Source organism: Anarhichas minor, unplaced genomic scaffold, assembly GCF_050575085.1.
Source record: "Anarhichas minor isolate MPS153535 unplaced genomic scaffold, ASM5057508v1 ptg000050l, whole genome shotgun sequence".
NCBI lineage: Eukaryota > Metazoa > Chordata > Actinopteri > Perciformes > Anarhichadidae > Anarhichas > Anarhichas minor.
The window spans coordinates 1,205,570-1,224,392 of record NW_027466496.1 but is presented as its reverse complement, the minus strand read 5'-3'; the positions used below and the strand labels follow the sequence as shown (position 1 = coordinate 1,224,392).

At 46.9% G+C, this 18,823-nt stretch overlaps 1 protein-coding gene across 1 annotated transcript in view; it reads left to right on the top strand.

Moving 5' to 3' along the window:
• The window catches only part of LOC142971873 (partitioning defective 3 homolog), a 301,306-nt gene that overhangs the window by 192,526 nt on the left and 89,957 nt on the right, over positions 1 to 18,823 (top strand). Inside the window, exons 18-19 of the mRNA XM_076112603.1 lie at positions 6,896 to 7,129; positions 10,782 to 11,013. Coding sequence (XP_075968718.1) covers positions 6,896 to 7,129; positions 10,782 to 11,013 — 466 coding nt within the window. The remainder of the gene's footprint in view (positions 1 to 6,895; positions 7,130 to 10,781; positions 11,014 to 18,823) is intronic.

Genomic DNA, 18,823 nt, shown 5'->3' with positions numbered 1-18,823 from the left:
AGAGAACTTGGGTCAACTAGGTCTGACTAAAATGTGGGTTTGTTTACAGTAAAACTTCCATGATTGTCGGACCATTCCTTGGTGGACATCCCGAAGTGATAATGGAATAGATCTCACTGTAACCTGTGACTCCTCCAGCACTCAATGTCTCTCACTTTTTTTCCGGCTGTCTCAGTAAAGGCACAATACTGGGGAAATGGTGACACTTTGAAAAACACACACACACACACGGAGTCCTTACAATTCTGTCCAGCCACCACCTCCCCTCTTTTGGCCTCCTATCTCCCATGGCCCTGTGTCCAGTGGAGCATGGGTAAAACACAATAAAGAGAGGAAAATGGCCTCTTTCGTGACTGTCTAATGATGCACACCCTCAAACACACAGACTGTATCTGAGGAAGAAGATGGTGTGAGTCCAAAGTCTCCAACTGAGACTGAAGCAGACGCTGCCTTCTCTCGCATCACTGGCTAATCATAACAGATAACAGCCAACTGCATTCCACACGGAGCCCAGAGACCTGTAGAAATCTCTGACTCTCCCACAGGCTGGTGCATGTTCGGGCCACTGCACTCAGCTCTGTGGGGTCCACCTTCTCTGTAGTAGCCCTACCCTTTGTCCACCCTCAAAACTTTTCTGCAAAGTCAACACAGACTTTCAGTGCTGCTGAGGAGAAAGACGATAGTTCGCCACTGGATAGGTTTCACCAAGCAATTAGCTGAGCATAAACATATTTTCCATTATGTTCTTAGCGTCGAATACAAAGATAATTGGATATAACTGAGCGCAGGAGGCGAGTAGACTGGACGGGATGCTGAGATCGCGCCGCGATGGCGTTCTCATCATTGCAAATGCACATTTTATCAATGGGTTCAATCAAAAAAGCTTCTTAATTTGTTCCAAAGTGGCATCAGCATTTATTTGTGAATTTGATTAGTTCTAGCGAAACAGCGGTTTGTTTATTACAGAAGAGACGCGTTCATCTGCTCATAAGACAAGGCCTCACTCTTGGTACAACCAGAGTTATCGACGTTTTACAAATCTCTGTTATTGTTCTACTGTGTCTTAGTCCTCAAGGATCAGTGTGTGTGTTATTAGATGTAATTCTAAAATCACATTCCCCTCCACTTCTCACGGGGCCCAATTGAGTTTGAGGAATATCCTGCTGACAGAAATCCTTGCCAACATAAAATCATAATCCATCAGTGAAAATAACACGGCGTTCAGATGGTGCGGGGAAACAACTAACTTGTTCCTCGCATATAATAACTCTAGTAGCTGACATGAGTTCCCGGAGGAGCAATAGTTCAGTCAATACATGGAGCGCGAGCTCTGCTGTCTCTGTTTCGAAATGAGAGACACACATCGTGATTCGGCACGTATCGGGTGTCACGTGCGTTCGGTTTATCTGAAAGGCGCACACTGCTCGAGTATGTTGATTATTTTAATGAAATTATCACATCAAAGCCACACAATGAAAAGGGGCCTATGGGTAATGTATAACAAGAGTTTTGAAGAATAGAGTGCCAGTAGTTATCCTCAAGGCTTTTCTTTGGCGCACTGTTGGACATTGAGGTTCGTCTTCAGAAGGTTGGGGAAGTAGCAGGTGTACGCTTACCCATCTACTTTCTATTAACACTTTAATGAAGCCGTGCCTTCAAAGCTACCCTGACTAAATGGTTAACATGCTCAACAACGCTGTCCCCTGCTGACTCTCATTTGGTTCTGTCACTATAGGTATTTTGGTCCCTCCTTTTTAATCGCGTTCCAGGTGCCTCGCAAATCACATGAGGGGATGGATTCTGTGGACTTTGAAGCCCATCATTGTTGAAATGGGCTAAACTGGTCAGACACCCCCGCGGTTCAATCCCATTTAGATAGGGGAACAAGATTGAGCGAGGGAAGTAAAGGGAAGTAAGAGACTCGAGGTGCCACAACTGGCAGTAATACATTAGCCCATGCCGGCCACTCTTTCCTTGTAAGCCTCATGATTGACAGGCCCTTGTGCAGAGTCTAATATCCTGTTCTACTTGCATCGCTATTCTCAAACTATTCGGTGTCTGCCCTGCACTTTCTGCTTGGCGTGTGCTCAACAGACAGGAGGCACTAACCACTCCTGCTTGTTTACGCTCTTTAACAGCAGCAGATGAGATTAACTGCGGCACAAGAACCAACCAGCTCAATACTTTCACCGTTATGACAATGGACCACCCAACGGTTCAGCTGGCTCTATGGTTCAATCACTGAGATTGGAAACGCGGGCCCGTACTTTCTCCCTAACCAGCTCATAATTAACCATTATTAGCCGTGTGATCCTGGCACCTTTCTATGCATATGGAGGAGAGAGTTTGTTTGAGGTAATTGCAGCATGATCTAAAAAAGGTTTTTCATATCGCTGAGAGGGGAGTTGCATGGCGTTGAATAGAGACTTGGCAACTAATGTGGGGACCTGTGCCATTGTGCTCGTTCGGCAGCGCAAATGATTGAAGAAAACACTCATTAATCCAGGAGTTGTGTCGGGCTGGAGGGAGCCAGGCAATGGAGTGGCATTTTGCAATGGAGACATTCACTGCCAGTTGGCCTCTTCAGCTCGGCTGCAATTGATCCATCATAGTCAGGCTGAGCTCCGGTTGGAGGGTGTTGGAGTGCATTCGCTCTATGACATTAACACAGAATGAGCTGACTACTGGGTCACGAGAGGACGTTTTTGAGTGATTTCTCATTGGAAACTGACATGCTTTTTGCTTGTTGTGTACAAGGATATTTGAAAAATATATATCATACTGTATGTGGAATACCATACCAGGTATTACATAGAAATATACCATTTGGTTTTGTTCAAAACAAATATTAAGAGACTAATGGAGCCCCGTCAGTGATGGGGAAATGGTAAAAGAGAGACCCCTACTTGAAGCTCACTGTTCTCCAGTCAGTTGCAGATCCATTGGGTTGCAAGGCTTGCAGTGGCAGTTGCCAGCCTCTGCTTATTAATAACTGAGATAATTGAGCAAGTTCACTTGGAGAGCGATGAACGTGTTTAAATATATCATTTCATTGGGTTGATAAAACGACACAATCACAGGACGGCATATCCAGCATCCTTGATTGAGATATTAGCCAGTCCGGGTAATGGTAATTCCTGTGTGACACAGCGTACAGAGGACGTCCTCTGTCGGGGCTAATGATCCACAACTGGCAGAGAAATAGGAGCCGGTTCGACCCGGGGACGCCTCACTTCCACTAGGATACCTGGACATGGCCTTCCCCCCGACCACCTTGGAGGCTATTTTTAACATAATTACCCTTTTACCGCCCTGCTTAAAGCCCTGGCTCTCTGAATAAATTATGTGTAATGGAACCCCTGTCTGTACACAGATCTTTACATGCAAGGGCCCGTGGTGAATAATGGCTGGAGAGCATAGTTTTAGCTGCTCTAATTATACTATGGGCTCCTGTTCCTGTAATAACCGCTGCTGATTTATTCATGGAGTTTGCCATACCTCCCCTTTAACGTTTAATGGCAATGGATCTTCTCCAATTAACTGTCCTTGCCCTTAATCTGGCTAAGGAACACAGCACGTCGGCCATGACAAAATTCCAGGTGCACTCTCCCCCTATTTGGTTTGATTGTCTTTTTCCTTTTTTTGTGTATTTCATTTTGATGATTTTCATTTGTCCTCCGGACGTGTGGGGAGTGACAAACTTGTGTCTGCATGCGATGGGGGAATATGTATTTTCATCCCTCTGAATAAGAGGGAGATGAGGAGCAGAGCACCGAGGCTTCTGTTGTGTGATAGGAATCACATAATAGACTGGCATACAGAGAGCTGTCCGTCAAACTCTCCCAGGAGAGCCGCGACTGCTTCTGGGGAAAACAAAGGCAGGTTCGAGGCAGCCGGGGTCTATGGGCAAACTCCCTCCCTTTGCCTCGCTCGCCCGTTCTCTTTGTCTCTCCGCTCCTCTCAGTCGCTTGCCGCGGCGCCTAGAAACAATGGCGGCGGGGATCGCGGCGCGGGATACCGAGTGGGAGGATTATTCCCCGTTCCCGATTACAGCAGATGTCATTTGTGTTCCCTTGAACTGTTGCATCCTCTGCGGCTCTAACTTGCAATCCCATTGTGTCAAACATGCACCCTGGCTTCTGCGTGTCCACTGTTGGCAGGCTTTACGCGTAAGCTTCCAAAAAACTGAAATTGACATGGCATTTGCGCTGGGTTGATTGAGTTTTATCCACAAAGTATGAGAAAATTTTTTCCTGCTAGCTTGAATCAGCGCCTATGTTTCCTCATAATGTGTTTTTTCTCTTTAGACTGTCCTCTCTTGTCCTTCCCGTGATGAGATTACTCCCTCTGAACATATGAATTACATGAGTTTTACTTGCGTTCGCCGGGTCTTGCAAGGCTATTCATGCTTTCCTGGCATTAAAATTTGTCGTAGTAATCAGAAATGGCCCACCTCTTCGGAGGAACTAAGCAGTAAAATGAATCCTCTTGTCCCGCAGCCAGAGAGCTTTTAACCCCCTGGATATTTGTAGCACACAGTAAAGTTTCATTTTACTGTCCAATGCAGCCTGAAGGCTCTTCCCACTAAATGGGATGCAGCATTATAGGATTGGTGTTCATTTATTTCGAATGGCACTTTCAGGATTGAGTCCAGGTTCTCTTGGGATTTGGCAATTGTATTAACATTAGCAAAAAGGAAGGTAAAATGGTGCGTTAAAGACACAACTGTCCGTTTACCAGTCTGGAAACCCAACACCACAGGCTAACAGCTGACCTTTTAGCCTATCCGCCTTCTTTGACACAAGATCTATAGCCACCACGGATGATAGAGAAGCACTCACACTCTCAGTAAAGGTGCACTGCTAGCAAACGTGGCAGGAAGAGGGTTGTCCTTTTGACCCTGACGATCCAGGAAGTAGTATTAAAAACTTTCAGTTTCCTTAAAATGACAAGATGATTGAAATAAGAAATCAATCTCTGCTCTTCCCTACGTTTGTCCTCTGCAAGGAGCTGGCTAGATACTGTGTTTGAACTGTGAAACGCAGATAGCTGGCTAATCACGGCTGAGCTGCTGCAGGTTTGCTTGGTTAAGGGATCAAGAACAGAATAGCAAAGGGGTTCGGCCAACACAAGAGACCCGCCGCCACTGGTGAAATTGTGATAACCGCGGCAGCTTGTGTGCATTTGTGCACGCTGCGGCTAGTTTACCCTCTTCCTTCTTAAGCCCTTAACTCATTCACACCCTGCTTTTGTGACCTTTGTGTATCTACACAGCCACATGTTTCTTCCCATCCTGCCTCCGTCTCTCATACCCTAAAACAAATGTATTTCAGAGGGGAGTACTCCAAACAACGGTCACAAAGTGTTTTCTTTTCAGTGATGGAGGTTTGTTTTCTTTGCCTAATCCGTGTTTAGCTTTGCAGCCCTCCATCCAAAGACCCGCTGTGGCAGCCCAGCAGCGGTGGGTCACATCTCATTTAGGCCACTTTAAACACGCGGAGGATCTTGTTGACGGTAGCTTACATTGAAGTGTGTGCAGTTTGTGTCAATGGGCCTTATTGCGGAGTCCCACACACATGCAAACATATACACCCGCTGTCTGAATGTGTGTGTTCTATTCCGTAAGGGGTAAAGACAAGACCGTATAGCAAAATGTGCAACGAAAACCCAACAGGAAGAGCTGCAGGAGACGTTTATTTACACCACACGAAGCCACAGTGGAAACACTAGCACACACTGGCTGCATGCGGAGGGTCTACATGGCCTACGGGGAGTCGTAAAGATACAATGCGGCTCTGTCCAGACTCCAACGACATGTGCTGCGCCCTCAGAGAGTCAGCGAGGCCGCCGGAGTAATTGAATCAACAGTTTATCCATTATTACTGATGGTTTCCTCCGCAGACGTTTACGCCCCAACAAGGCCTCACCTGCACATACTCAGAAATCCATCTTGTTACCTTCGACAGCCGCTTGCTGCGCGCGCTGAGTCGAGGCAGAATAAAGGGGACAGAAAATCAACCAGGCTGCTTGTTTACCAAGCGGCGGGTAAGCGAAGAGCTCCGGGGGAACTGACGGACGCTCCTTGACAAAATGAAATACCAATACCTGCGACGCGCTCCACTTACACACCCTAAACAAACCCCTGGCAAGAATCGGAAAAATAATTACAAGCAGTCCGGGGCCTGGCAACAGTGTTGAAGAGGTTGACTGTTCAGCATTCACTTTGCTTTCCACACAGCTGGTCTACTAGCTTATCCATCAGCTCCGTGTCTGTCCTTCTGAGGAGATACGTTGTCTTACAAGTATGATATATGTGAGCTACTCCAATTAGCTCCTTCGCAAACCTATTTCAAGCCATAACAGCCCCTCATGCTCATACTAAAGTGTGTATTGTGTTGCTATGTGCAGTTGATATGATTGCAATGTGTTGGAAAGGTGCCATGGGTTTCTCGCTTTGTAAATAGTTTACACTCTCTCTAAACATTTGGGGAACTTATAATAGTTTGGTGTAACACTGCGATTGCCGTGGTGCTGCGGTACATTGCTGTCTTTGATATTGCCCCATTTATATGCATTATGTTTCAGCCACGTAATTTAACCGTGCAGACACGAGGACAAAGCTTGAATTATAATTCTCAACGGGAAAGTGTCTCAGTGAAGATATAATACTCTGTTCTCATTCCACACACTTCATTGGCCAGGCAATGGCATCCTTTGTTTTTCATGTTAATTGCCAGTCTCACACCTTCATCCCATATGAAACCAGCAACACGTGAATGATTCATCGACACGCAATCAGCTCGGGGATGATGGCTTCGGGGTCGCCTTTTGGGGGAGTTAGAGTCACGCGCTAATGGTCTGCGGGCCTCACTGACGCCACTTCCTCTTCCCACAGGTGCCGCAGAACAGATCCTCGGACCCTCGCTGGGCCTGACAAAGTCCAGCTCCCTTGAAAGCCTCCAGACGGCCGTCGCCGAGGCCACGCTGAACGGCGACGTCAACGTTAAGAGGGCGCGCTCGCGCATCGCCAGGGGCCGCGGCTGCAATGAGAGCTTCCGGGCTGCCATCGACAAATCGTACGAGAAACCTGGCGTCACTGCGGCAGAAGAGGAGAACAGCGCTGAGACGTGTGAGTGTTTGGACATAAGTTGCTCATGCAAAAGTTTTCTCTATTTATTCATAGCGGTGATCCAGAATAATGTGGGTCAGTATATAATGTACAATAGAGGATATTAGAAGATCATTACAAAGAAATACAGCCAGTGTAATGTAGGCCAACTTAATAATGCCTCCCCGGAGCCTTTTTTTTTTTAGAACGGCAGGATTTACCCCCAAGTAAACTAGGTTAGGGATCCCCTTTTGCTGGAGAGATGAATGTGTGTGTGTGTGTGTGTGTGTGTGTGTGTGTGTTTGTTTGTCATAATGCACAACTGCAATAAGCGTCTAGGTTACACACATTATTATTCACAGAGTTCATGTTGAGTGAAATTGTCAGAGACTGTGGCAGCATGTTTTCCCAGGAGCATACATTCTCTTAAGTGCATTGTTTTTAAACAAGCATGCACGCGAGGGGAACATTCTACTGTTTACCCACATAAGTCTGGCTGCTATCGCATCCATTTTACACGTAATATCTCAATGTCACGTAATCGCATTCACAAAGATTATAAATGAAATGCATGTCTTTGCTTCAGTCTGTGGCCAACTTGTTTTGGCACATGACGCTGTACAACTTTGCCAGGATTCCTCACATTAGTTCTCCCGCCGTACCTGACTGGGATTGAAACCAGAATTAATATTCTTTATTCGAAACTATAAAGACGACATTAGAAAGGAGAGCGGCGTGCCACTTTCCGTTTGTGTGAACGTATCCATCCCCGCTCGGTGTCTGATGACAAAAAGACACGGGGATGGAGAGACAGCCGTCTTACGTTTGGTGACAGGTAATAACACTGCAACACCACAAGAGTAATCACCAGATATACATTTCCATTCACCATTAAAGGATTCCATTAAAAGAGCTGGGGGGGGGTGGACATTTGAAAAAGAGGGAATTATTTCCCTGCAACGCTTTGTTCTCATAAGCTCTGTCGGCAAGCCACTAAATACGGTCTTATCTCGGCAAAGAAAAATGGGGAAAGCAAGCGATTTCCCCTGCCGTGGTATATTGCATTCTTCCCCCATGATATTCAAATAACTCTGTTTTTCAATTTAGATAAAAGCAGCCGGTCCGTGCTCGTCACTGAGGTTAATAGTCAAAGTTGACAGATAAGCCGCTGCCTTCCTCTGCTCCCAGACTTTTATTTACATAAAATAAGAATGTGGCATCACCTAAAGAAAATGTGTCCCCACCAGATATCCCTCTGGGGGAAAAAATGCACTTTCCCTTGTGCTACTTTGTGTTGCATCGTTTGAGGAAAGAAAAAAAAAAAGAAAGAAAAAAATATGCTCTGCTGAGCAAAAATCCCTTCTTTTTAAGACTGGCAATTTAACTTGTCTGTCATAACCTTTGCTGACAGGCCAGCTTAAACGTCCTTGGTGTTTGAAGCAGGGTTTAATGGGAGAGTATCACCAAAGTGAGAAAAGGTTTCCTGTGGTTGTCTGTCTCTGCAAATTGTCTTTCAGTCTCCTGATGCTTTCATCAATGCTTCTGCCGTCATGTTGTCAGCCAAGTCTTTTTATTTCCATTGATGTCCGGTTTTAAATTATTTTGTATGTTTTTTGATTGGAGATCGCTTTGTTTCCTGTCAAATAGAAAATGGAAAAAAGGACAAAATTCCATTTAAATGATGTTTTCCCTATTGCTCGGCATCCCCTATAACTCAATAAGAGGCCTTTGCATCTCTGTAAAGAACCTGCCACCAGAGAGCATCCTCTGTTTCTGAAAAGTGAGGGCAGTGCGGAAGTGCCTTAAACTTACATTCATTCTAATGGCCAGCAGGAGTCCGATTGTATAGAAGTCTATGAGAAAATGACCCTAGTTCTCTCTTGATTTATTACCTCAGAAAACACTGTAAACATGTGTTCATGGTCTCAATCTCTAGTGTCAAGTCTTCTTCAATACAGCATGATGTTCATTTAGTAAATGATGGTCCATTTAGAGTCAAATAGATCATAATGCAGGGTATGCGGGGCTACCTTGTTATTGACTGGTCTCTACCACAGCCGGTCTGGAAGTTATTTGTATTTTAGAACTTTAAACTTTAACCCTTTCATGGTGTGATTTCAGTTCATGAAAGTTAATTGCAACGTTTTGGTCGCCTAAAATGTCTTATTCCGCGTTTGGTTGTACTCCACCCTCTTGTGTCACTCCTGGGTCGGCCAAAAAACAAAATGACAACAGCCAGAAAGCCAACCTCCAGGCTTCAAAACAGCAGTCCTCAAGCCAGTGGGTGTCCACTTCTTTTATACAGTCTGTACTTGCCACAAACAAATACACACACACACACACACACACACACACATGCCCGTGCGTTCACACCCACGAGCACACATGGCCGCTGCCCCGTGGGACGGTCTGGATTACAATGTTTAGCATGTTATCTGCAGCTTGGTATCATTCAGCAGTAGAAGCATTAGCACTCCTGCTAATCTCAGTCATTCAAATAGCCGGATACAGCTCACAGCTGCAGCTGCTCTTAAGTGAATGATAAGCAGGCAGCCGATTGAGTGATAAAAGTGATACGCTGAACCTGCTCCCAAATTTGTGGAGGTGGGAGAAAAGGAAGGGAGGGGCTGCGTGCGACAGTGAATTGCATAATTGAGCAGGTTTAAGCTCTGTATCCGTGCCGTACGGCGCCTCGTATAGCTGATAACTCCACAGATCACAAGAGAAAGCAAACCAAACTGTCCCTTGAAATGTGAATCCAGCCGCTCCACCCTCCTGTCTCATCCCGTGTACCTTAAATCCATCATGGTCCCTCACTCGTCTTTCCTCACCAGTTCTCTTCCATCAAAGGCACAACTTAGACGCCGACACGCAGGTCTGTAATAAATTGTAATCTGAAGGACATCTACCTCACGCCTCCGAGCCAGAGATGCAGCACAGACGGGAGCTACGCCGACTGAGATGTGCACCACATTTGCAATTAAGATCCCTGGGAGCCTTTTTTCAAGATTATTTAAATGTATAATTACTGACAGATTAATTACATTTTGCACATCAGTTCTGATTAGATGTGATGGAAACTTTGGGTTTAATCAACCCTGCATCACCTAAGGAGTTCGGTTTCAATTTGAAGTCTGGATTCAAATTAGTCGAGACGTAAATTAAGAAGCATATTCACACGACGATCGTCACAGTTTCCATCATCTTCTCATGAAACGCAACAGAAAAGGGGTAAAAAAAAAAAGACAGTTCTCTTGTGAGCTGTGTGAAATGTACACATATGAAATAACCAGAGGCTTCCAGCTGAGTGTAAAAATATTCAACTGGAATCTCAAAGGGTGAACAATGTAAATATATTCAGCTGTAATGAGGCGCGTGTGTTTTGTTCAAAGCCGCGGTACCTTGTGGGACACAGTTTTTCTTTTAATGGTTCGTCTGATGAAAGAAGTGACGCTTTGTAACTGATATAAAAAGAAGTGTTGTTGTGTGCTGAGTTCAAATGCAGCTTCTGTGATCCACAAGGAGTCAAGTGGAAGTTAAAGTGAAAGTGTCTGGCTTTATCGACTTCCATTTCATTTCTCTATATCCCCGCGTTTGTGTGAGTGTGCCGCTCCCTCTCCCTCTCAATATCTATATTAAACACCCTCTCCTCTCCCTTATCTCCTCCCTCCAGTGGACGAGGACACCGAGGGAAGCTCCAGATCAGGTCGCGAGTCGATGTCCACCAGCGGCGACCTCAATGCGGGACCCGGGCTGAACGGCAACCCCTCCAAAGATGACAGGCAGGGGGATCGGGACAAGGTCGCGGGGAAGGAGAAGAAGAAACCCGAAAGGGACAAAGAGAGGGAGAAGGACAAGAGCAAAGCCAAGAAAGGCGTGCTGAAGGGCCTGGGCGAGATGTTCAGGTAGGAACGAGTCGGAGCTCAAAATGCGAAAACCCATCCCCTGCGTCGCCCCGAGCGCTAAACGCTATCTGCTTTATTTAATTCCACTCAACGCGCTCACCACTGGATCACTCAGAATTTGAATGCATTCTCTGGATGTTGCAAGTGCTAATCAGGGACCCCTCTCCTTGAACCCTGTGAGGTGGAGGGAAGGAGACGGAGGGGAGGGGGAGTTATCGACCTCGAGGGCCTCTGGCACTTTTGAGCCAGATTATTTTTAATAAGGGCAACATGTTTTATTCAAAATCCCATGTGTGCGCTCCTCCTATCCAAACACGCCGCGCAATTTTGTTAACCAGCAGACAATGTTCAGGGCCCGTACGGGTGCTAATGTGGGGGCTGTGGCTTGTTTCAGGAGATAAAAGACCTTTAAAGAGGATAAAATCGACTGCAGGTTGGATTTGTTGCCCCTGGCTGGTATTCTCAGTGGCCGTCTCATCATGCGTTTGCAAGATTTTAGAGGCAGACTACCTCGGGAGACCACGACAGGGGGCATGATTCTGCTCTCAACATCCTTCAGATATTTATCAGTGAAAAAAAAAAAAAAGATTTAATGCCGATGATTGCCAGCTGTCGGTCTTCAGCGTTGTGTTATCACGTCTCATACGCCAGGAAGTTGGAGGCAAATGTGAACCGGTTATACCGCTGCTGACACATTTCGTGGTTGTATGTTTGTCTCCCAGCTTGGAAAACACTTCCTCTGTCTTTGAGGACTGAAACACAAAAACAACTTCTTTACCCGGTGTATCGTGACTTTGGACCATCCTTGGACAATACAATGAGACATGTGCAAAGAGACTGTGGATGAAAATAAACATCCCGCGGGTATCCATCCAGTGTCTCTGCCACGAGGAAATCAGTGGGGGAGTCGCATTCATTATTTCAATTCCGTGCACATTTGGATATAGCATAAATTAACGGTGGAGGCGGTGCCGTTATCGTGCCGTGAGTTGTTTTCATGTGGATTAGTTTAATGGGATTAGTTAGCGTATCGCGGCGCGCGGCTCGGTAATGAACAATAAAGACGACAAGTGTGTTTCGAGGTCACGACTGAGGAATGCGGGGAACTTATCTTCCCTTCTATTATCTTTCGTTCTCGTGAGTTTTTTTTTTTTTTTTTTTTGCATCCTGTGGTGTAAAATGCACAATGGCAACATACAGGCTCACATTCCGTCGCACACGTATGTGGAGACGCACACATGTTCACAGGAGTGCACACAGAGGGGAGGTGTGCAGGGTTGGTAAAGGAGAGTGGAAATTTGAGCCACAGGTTTGACACTCTGTGACATGCAATCAGCGCCGTTGGCAAACCCTTTTTTTCGAGTGTGCGCTCGGCCCGATAGGTGGCTGCCGGGTGATTTTAACTGTGCATGTGGGGCCCTCGGCGTGCCCTCCTCGGCCTCATCATCGTTCTTCATTATCTTTGAGTGCCACGGCCACTTAAGAGTTGGCACGCGGTGGGCCTCGCTGACACTCCCCCCCCCTCCTCACCCTGCTCCATGCATTTAACGCCAGGCCCTGCGCCTCCTGAATGGAAAGAGGCAGCCTTTGAACCGGCATGACTCTCCGGCACTCCAGCTTTGTCTCTCCTTCTCTCCGCTACTCCTACTCCTTGTTGGTACCTCAAACAAATGTCTACCCTAGAACTGCGACAGCACACCCACACATCTAGGCTGTCCTTGTCTCTTCCTGTTCAGGTTTAGAAAGTTAGAGATGGCAAGGAGCCGAGGTGAGAATGAAAGCGTCCCACTGGATACAATAACAAACTTTTTTTTTTTTTTTGTTGTAAAGAACCAAAATGAAGTGATGTGAAATGCCTCGCGGTCAATAGGGAGGAGAGGGAAATAAAAGTGAAAGATCTGTTGCGTTTCGCACTTTTAGTGTTTCGAGCAAAAGTTTGACAGTGATTTCAGAATGGAGAAGTTTTTCCTGCACATAGAAAAGGGGTTCGGCTGACAGTAACTCTCTTTTGAACCACGGAGAGACTTTACATCGGCAAGTTTTACATGCAAGTGTCTCATCATTGCATCAAAACATCAAAAGGGCATCCTGATCGGGTTAATCCTTTGCAATGCTCGTCTCCGTGGCAGACATTTGCATAAAACGGACGGGCAGGCACTCCCTTTTTCCGGCATCTCTCACACCATGCATGTCTCGCACTCACGTTCTCCCACTAAGGAGATTTCAAGGAGCTTGCAGCGCACTGCAATTTGCTCTCATTTGCATGCAGGCCTTTGGACGGCCTGATGAATGCGTAGTGTACGTCTGCTTAATGGACAGGCTGATTGGGAATGCATTAACATCAGTGGCAGGGGAAAGGAGGATGGCCTAATAAAAGGAGAGAGAGAGGGAGGATGGGGGGGGCACAACTGTGAGATAAATACTGTGAGTGCAAGAATGACTAAAAGTGCGCGAGTGCGTGATGGAAAGAAAATTGACTGCCTAAAGCCCAGAAGCAAAGAAACTGCAGTGCAGAGCCCCGGTTCCACTGCCTCTCTGGATTCCTGCTGTACTGCCTATAGGAAGGCAGAACTCCTGGTATAGGGTATACGGTACCACCCAGTAATGAATAGCTTATAATCTCATGAATGGGTAGCAATGGGCATGCATGCATAGGACAAAAAACCAGCCTTGGGCAGCTTGACATCATTGTTATTTCAAGGATGTCTGTTGCACGCAATCATCACTGTGTCCATGTCTGCATCTAGTGGTCCATTATATGTGATTATTCATGTCCTCTCCAGTAGATAACATGTGATCATTACTTTCTGATCCTATCAGGTTTGTTTATATGTCGGGAGCCTTGCCCTGGGCTGCGTTAGCAGACACTGACGTCCCGGCCCGGCCTGCCAGACTCTCTTCCAACACGCCTAATGAGGTGTTTATCTGCTCTGTGACTGACTGACCTCCTCCATCAAAGCCTCATCTCCATCTATTGATATGTGTATGTGTGTGCGTGACCCATCCTGGGTCATTTATTATTAGAGTCGAGTGCTTGATTGTCGAAACAAAGTGGAAGTTCATCTTTTAAATGTTAATTTTTGCAGTCCATCTTCTGTATATTTTTGCATTCATATTTCTATATCTAAATATTTTTGTGTGTATTTCACAAGAGCAAGGGGAAAGGCATCATACCATGTAGGAAAAGTACAGTAGCGTGAAGGAGACGAGCGAGTGAAGGCTGCGAAATATGGAAGACAGGGTTAGGACGAGGGAACGAGGGGGCCAGAGAGGTGGGGGGTGGATTGGGTGAGGGTGGAAGGAGAGAGGGAGCGTGTGCACTGGAGTGAACTGGGGCACCAAGGGAGAGTGGGAGAGGATGAAAAGGAAAGCAAAAGGAGGAATAAGAGGAGAAGGGAGCTTTTCACAGCAGCAGTCACGGCATCGGGCCTCTGCCTGTAGGGAGGGTCGAGGATCGCAGGCCATTTTGTACATTTTGTGTGTGTGTGTGTGTGTGTGTGTGTGTGTGTGTGTGTGTGTGTGTGTGTGTGTGTGTGTGTTTGAGGTTCATTAAATTTAGTGTGCATGCACAATGCATGTTTGCATGTGTGTATACAGATGAAAAGATGTGTTAATGGGTTCTGGCATCACCCTTTGTCCCTGGTGCCTCCTCACCCGCACGCACACACACACACACACACACAGTTAGCCTTCCCCCCCCCCCCCCCCCCCCCCCCCCCCCCCCCACTCCCACCCTCCACACCACTCAGTGGCACGCCGAGCCATCAGCCGACACTGCAGCTCAGCGTGACAGCCGTGCACCCCCCCCCCCCCCCCCCGTCTCCTCACCCGCCCACCCTCTATCTCCTCCTCCCTCCAGATGCAGCCCCACTCAAGGCAACACGGGAGGGACGCGGGGCGGCGGGAGAGAGGGGTGAGGAGTGGAGAGGAATGCGGTGAAAGCTGGAGTGGAGGGATGCTTTCCGTCCTTCAATCTCTACTATTCTTAGGCGGTGTGGAAGCACGCTGGGAGCACTGGAGTATGTTTGCATGCATGTTTCCTGTATTGTAATGGACTTCGACTATGGATACCACACACACAGTGACCAAGGGCGTGCCTGATGGATCAACACACACACTGTGCAACGCAGCCATTCTCCCCCTCCACCTTCTGCCGCACACACACACACACAAGGCTCGCATATGCTCATAGTATTATGCCACAGTTGATTTGAAGACGGCAATTAGCTGCCTCCACATGTGGGCCCTGACATCTGCTGAATGTAATCTGAGAGAAAATGATAATTGTTCTTTTGCTCTGCCCCACTCATCATAGTGTCTGTGCTGGGGTAGTTAAGGCAGGCAGGCACAGGGCGCAGCATCAAGCCTGAGCTTGTACGACTGGAATGGAGGAAGGGATACAAGAAACGCAGCAAAAGATACTGTAATCACATGAGAAAACAAAGTGACTTCCTGTGCATAGGGACCTTTGACCTCCCTTTGACTTCCCTTTGAGCCACACATGTCCCCTGTCATAGATGAATATTTCAGAGAGAACTCAGTATTGAGCTTTGGCAGCTTTTGGCAGCTTCGCCAAGTGCAAAGTCATCCCTCAATATCACCTTGAAATGCCTGCAGAGCTAAAAGAAATATCATGTCGCCGAGGGCACTAGAGGGGGTCAGCTTCTTCAACTCCGGGGGAAAAACACCTTTTGAGAAGAACTCTCCCGCCGCGTCTTCATAGCTGGTGCGAGACACCAGGATTTTAAAGGGGTCATTTTTGTGGGAGGGAGGTGAACTCCAAACTCCCTCACACACAAAAAAAAACCTCCTTTGGGTGTGCCATCCCATTATTCTCTTGCCAATCATGTCCCAAAGAGGCTCAGCGGGGTCCAAACAACAAACAACTAAGTCCCCCACTGAGAAGATTAGCGCCACTGTCACAGTGACGGGAGATGAAAACAGTAAAACAACAAAAACTCTTCTCTACGCCAGGTTAAGGCCAGCACAGCTTTGTGTGTGGTGTCGGGGAAAAATTGGATGTCACTGTCAATTTCTGGCGGGGGTGAAGCATTTAGACGTCGGGGAGAGGCTGAGTGATGGGATCAAGGAGGGGGAGGAGAGGATGCTCCGCGACGTCAGCCACCATGCGAGAATGAGAGATGGCCCTTTCAGGCATGGAGGGGGGGGGGGGGTCTGTCTGTCCGGCCGAATTTCCTCTGCTTTTGGCCACTCGATGCAAATGTGATTGGGCAGCACTGGGCCTCCATCAGACAGCCCTGAAGTAATTAGGTTTAGAATGATCACGCAGTGCTCCGAGATAGACCTTGAAGCACGGGGAGGCTGTGTGTGTGTGTGTGTGTGTGTGTGTGTGTGTGTGAGAGTGTGAGAGAGGAGAGGTGGTGCTGCACGATGGAGTTAATTGAATCTGAAATCCTGTCGGACTGAAATGAGATACACCGATGTCTCTCACGCTGCGTCTCAGGCAGAGGGCTGCAAACATGACTGAATTCATAAAGTGCGTTATTAAAGGGCTGAAATTAAGTGTAGCAGTGCGCCCGTCCGTACTGTACCAGGCCCGTGACTGCTAATGATCCAACCCCAGTGGAACGCCACCCAGACCCATCCTTACTGTACTCTCCTCTCCTTCCCCTCGCTCCTTTCATGGCGCGCGATGTTCCAGACGGAAACCGCCGGATGTTTCTTAACTTGCTTCCCTCTCCGTTTGATATTAGTTTTTCACACTTTGAGACACTCTGATTCCACTTTGATGTTTTGTTTTTCCCCCCCGCTATATGGCCCGGATGGCTTTGATCAATCGGGAACAGAAAGACTGTTCCAATGCGAGTCGACTCTCAGAGGAGAGGCGGATTTGAAAATAATGAGAGCACATTACGTACAGAGATCTGAGAGCGGCACAATCCCATTTTGTTTTTCTAAATTGTACAAATGAATCGCTAATGTCCCCCCGTAATAAACCATATTCAAGGTATGTTTTGGTCTGAGGAGGGGAAAAAAAGTTGAATTAGAGATGCAAAGCATGCTTGATATGACAGAGACAGAGGGGAGAAATGCACATGGGAGAGCCTATTTATTTCCCCCTATGTGCTATGCAAATGAAGCGGTCTGACGGCTACAGCGCGACTCATTGCTAGTCCGCTCAGCCGTCCACAAGGCTTAGCATGTAATGAAATAGAGGCCTGTGGCTGAAATGACCTTTACCCATCCGCTGAGCTCCCTCCTGCCGATGTGCGCTCACACCTTAACATGTGAGCGAGACGATGGGGAGTGGGAGAGAAACAATCACGGTCAAGGCAAGGAAGACGAAACATGGAAGATTGCTTTTGAATTACAAAAGTAATATCAATCGATGTTGAATTACACTTCTGATTTTCATCAAAGGCAACCAATTAAAGACGGGAACCGCATTCCTCCTGTTCTGCCAGCGTCTCGACATGTGTTCAGCATGTAAAGTGAAATTGTCTATTTTTTCTTTTTCTCTCTGTCTGTCTGTCTGTCTCTCTGTCTCTCTCTCTCTCTCTCTCTCCCACCATGATCTTCCTTTTCTCTCTTTGGTGAGCGTGTCAGAGAAATGGAGATTCTTTTCATGGTTGGATCGGTATTTCGTTCCTCCCCATGTTTGTCATGAGGAATCTTAATTGGCCTCTCACTTCTATAGCATCCACCCTCTTGTTGTGAAGAGGGTGGATGGGGACGAGTGCGTGTGTGTGTGTGTTAAGCAGATAAAGGCTGGCTGATATTTCCTGCTGCAGATCCATTAGTCTGGTTGTTTATCAACTCATAATAGGCTTAATAAAAATAAATAAATACAAGTGGTTTGCTAACCCTAACCGTACCTTAGTCAGAGTTTATTTGCCATGACCTTTCCCTAACCTCAATCTTACATAGTTGTCATACATACAAAAAAGGAAATCTTGGCATTGGACATTTTAAGACATTGAGTGCAATCTGGAGTTTTGCTGAATTGGCAAATATTGCTGTCCTTGTCCGATGTGAGTTGGTATATCAACCTCATGCTTTCACGGTTGAACGTTAGTCTCCGTCTCGTACCACATTTCCCACAAACCCCTCTGCTCCTTGACACACAAGGAGGGCTTGTGCGGGTAAATCGCAGTTACGCCACTCGGTGTCTGCGACGTGAAATGTAATACGGAGGTGGGTTGAGGCTGCAAATGACCTTATTGATCCCGCTGTCTCATTTGTTTACAGTAATTGTGCTACGGTTTTATAAATGATTTCATGACTTGAAAAATGCTGCACGCAGCATGTTTAATTTGACACACTGATGGTTCTGTTCTTGTTTCTTTTTTTTTTTTACTGTATGTTTTGCTTTGGAGAACCAGCAGTTTGATCGGACAGTAGACCTGAAGAGGTGTGTCCAGGGTTATCTGTTTAACCTGCTGGTGATGTATCACTACCCCCGAGAATCCATCGGGGTTCCTATTCTCTCTCTCATCCTCACTTTACTCACAATTACTGTCACTCCCTCCCTCTTTCTTTCCACATACCCACCCGTATCCCTCTTCTTCCCTCCTCCTTCCCAGCTGCCCTGGAGATTCATTGTGGCATTGACAGAAAGACCTCTCTCGTCTCCCTCTGAACGCTGGGAAGGATGTATATCACGGATCAGCGGCTCCGCTCGGGCCGGTGTGTGTCCACGCCTGTATTTCAAAGTCTGACGTTTATGAGACAGAGAAACCTGCCTCTCTTCTCCCCTCGCCCGTCCTTTAGCTGAGCGGCTTGGGAATCAGGACGCTTGAGCGTCGCAAAAAACACATCCGTCTAAAGACTCATCAGCATGTAAATTAGT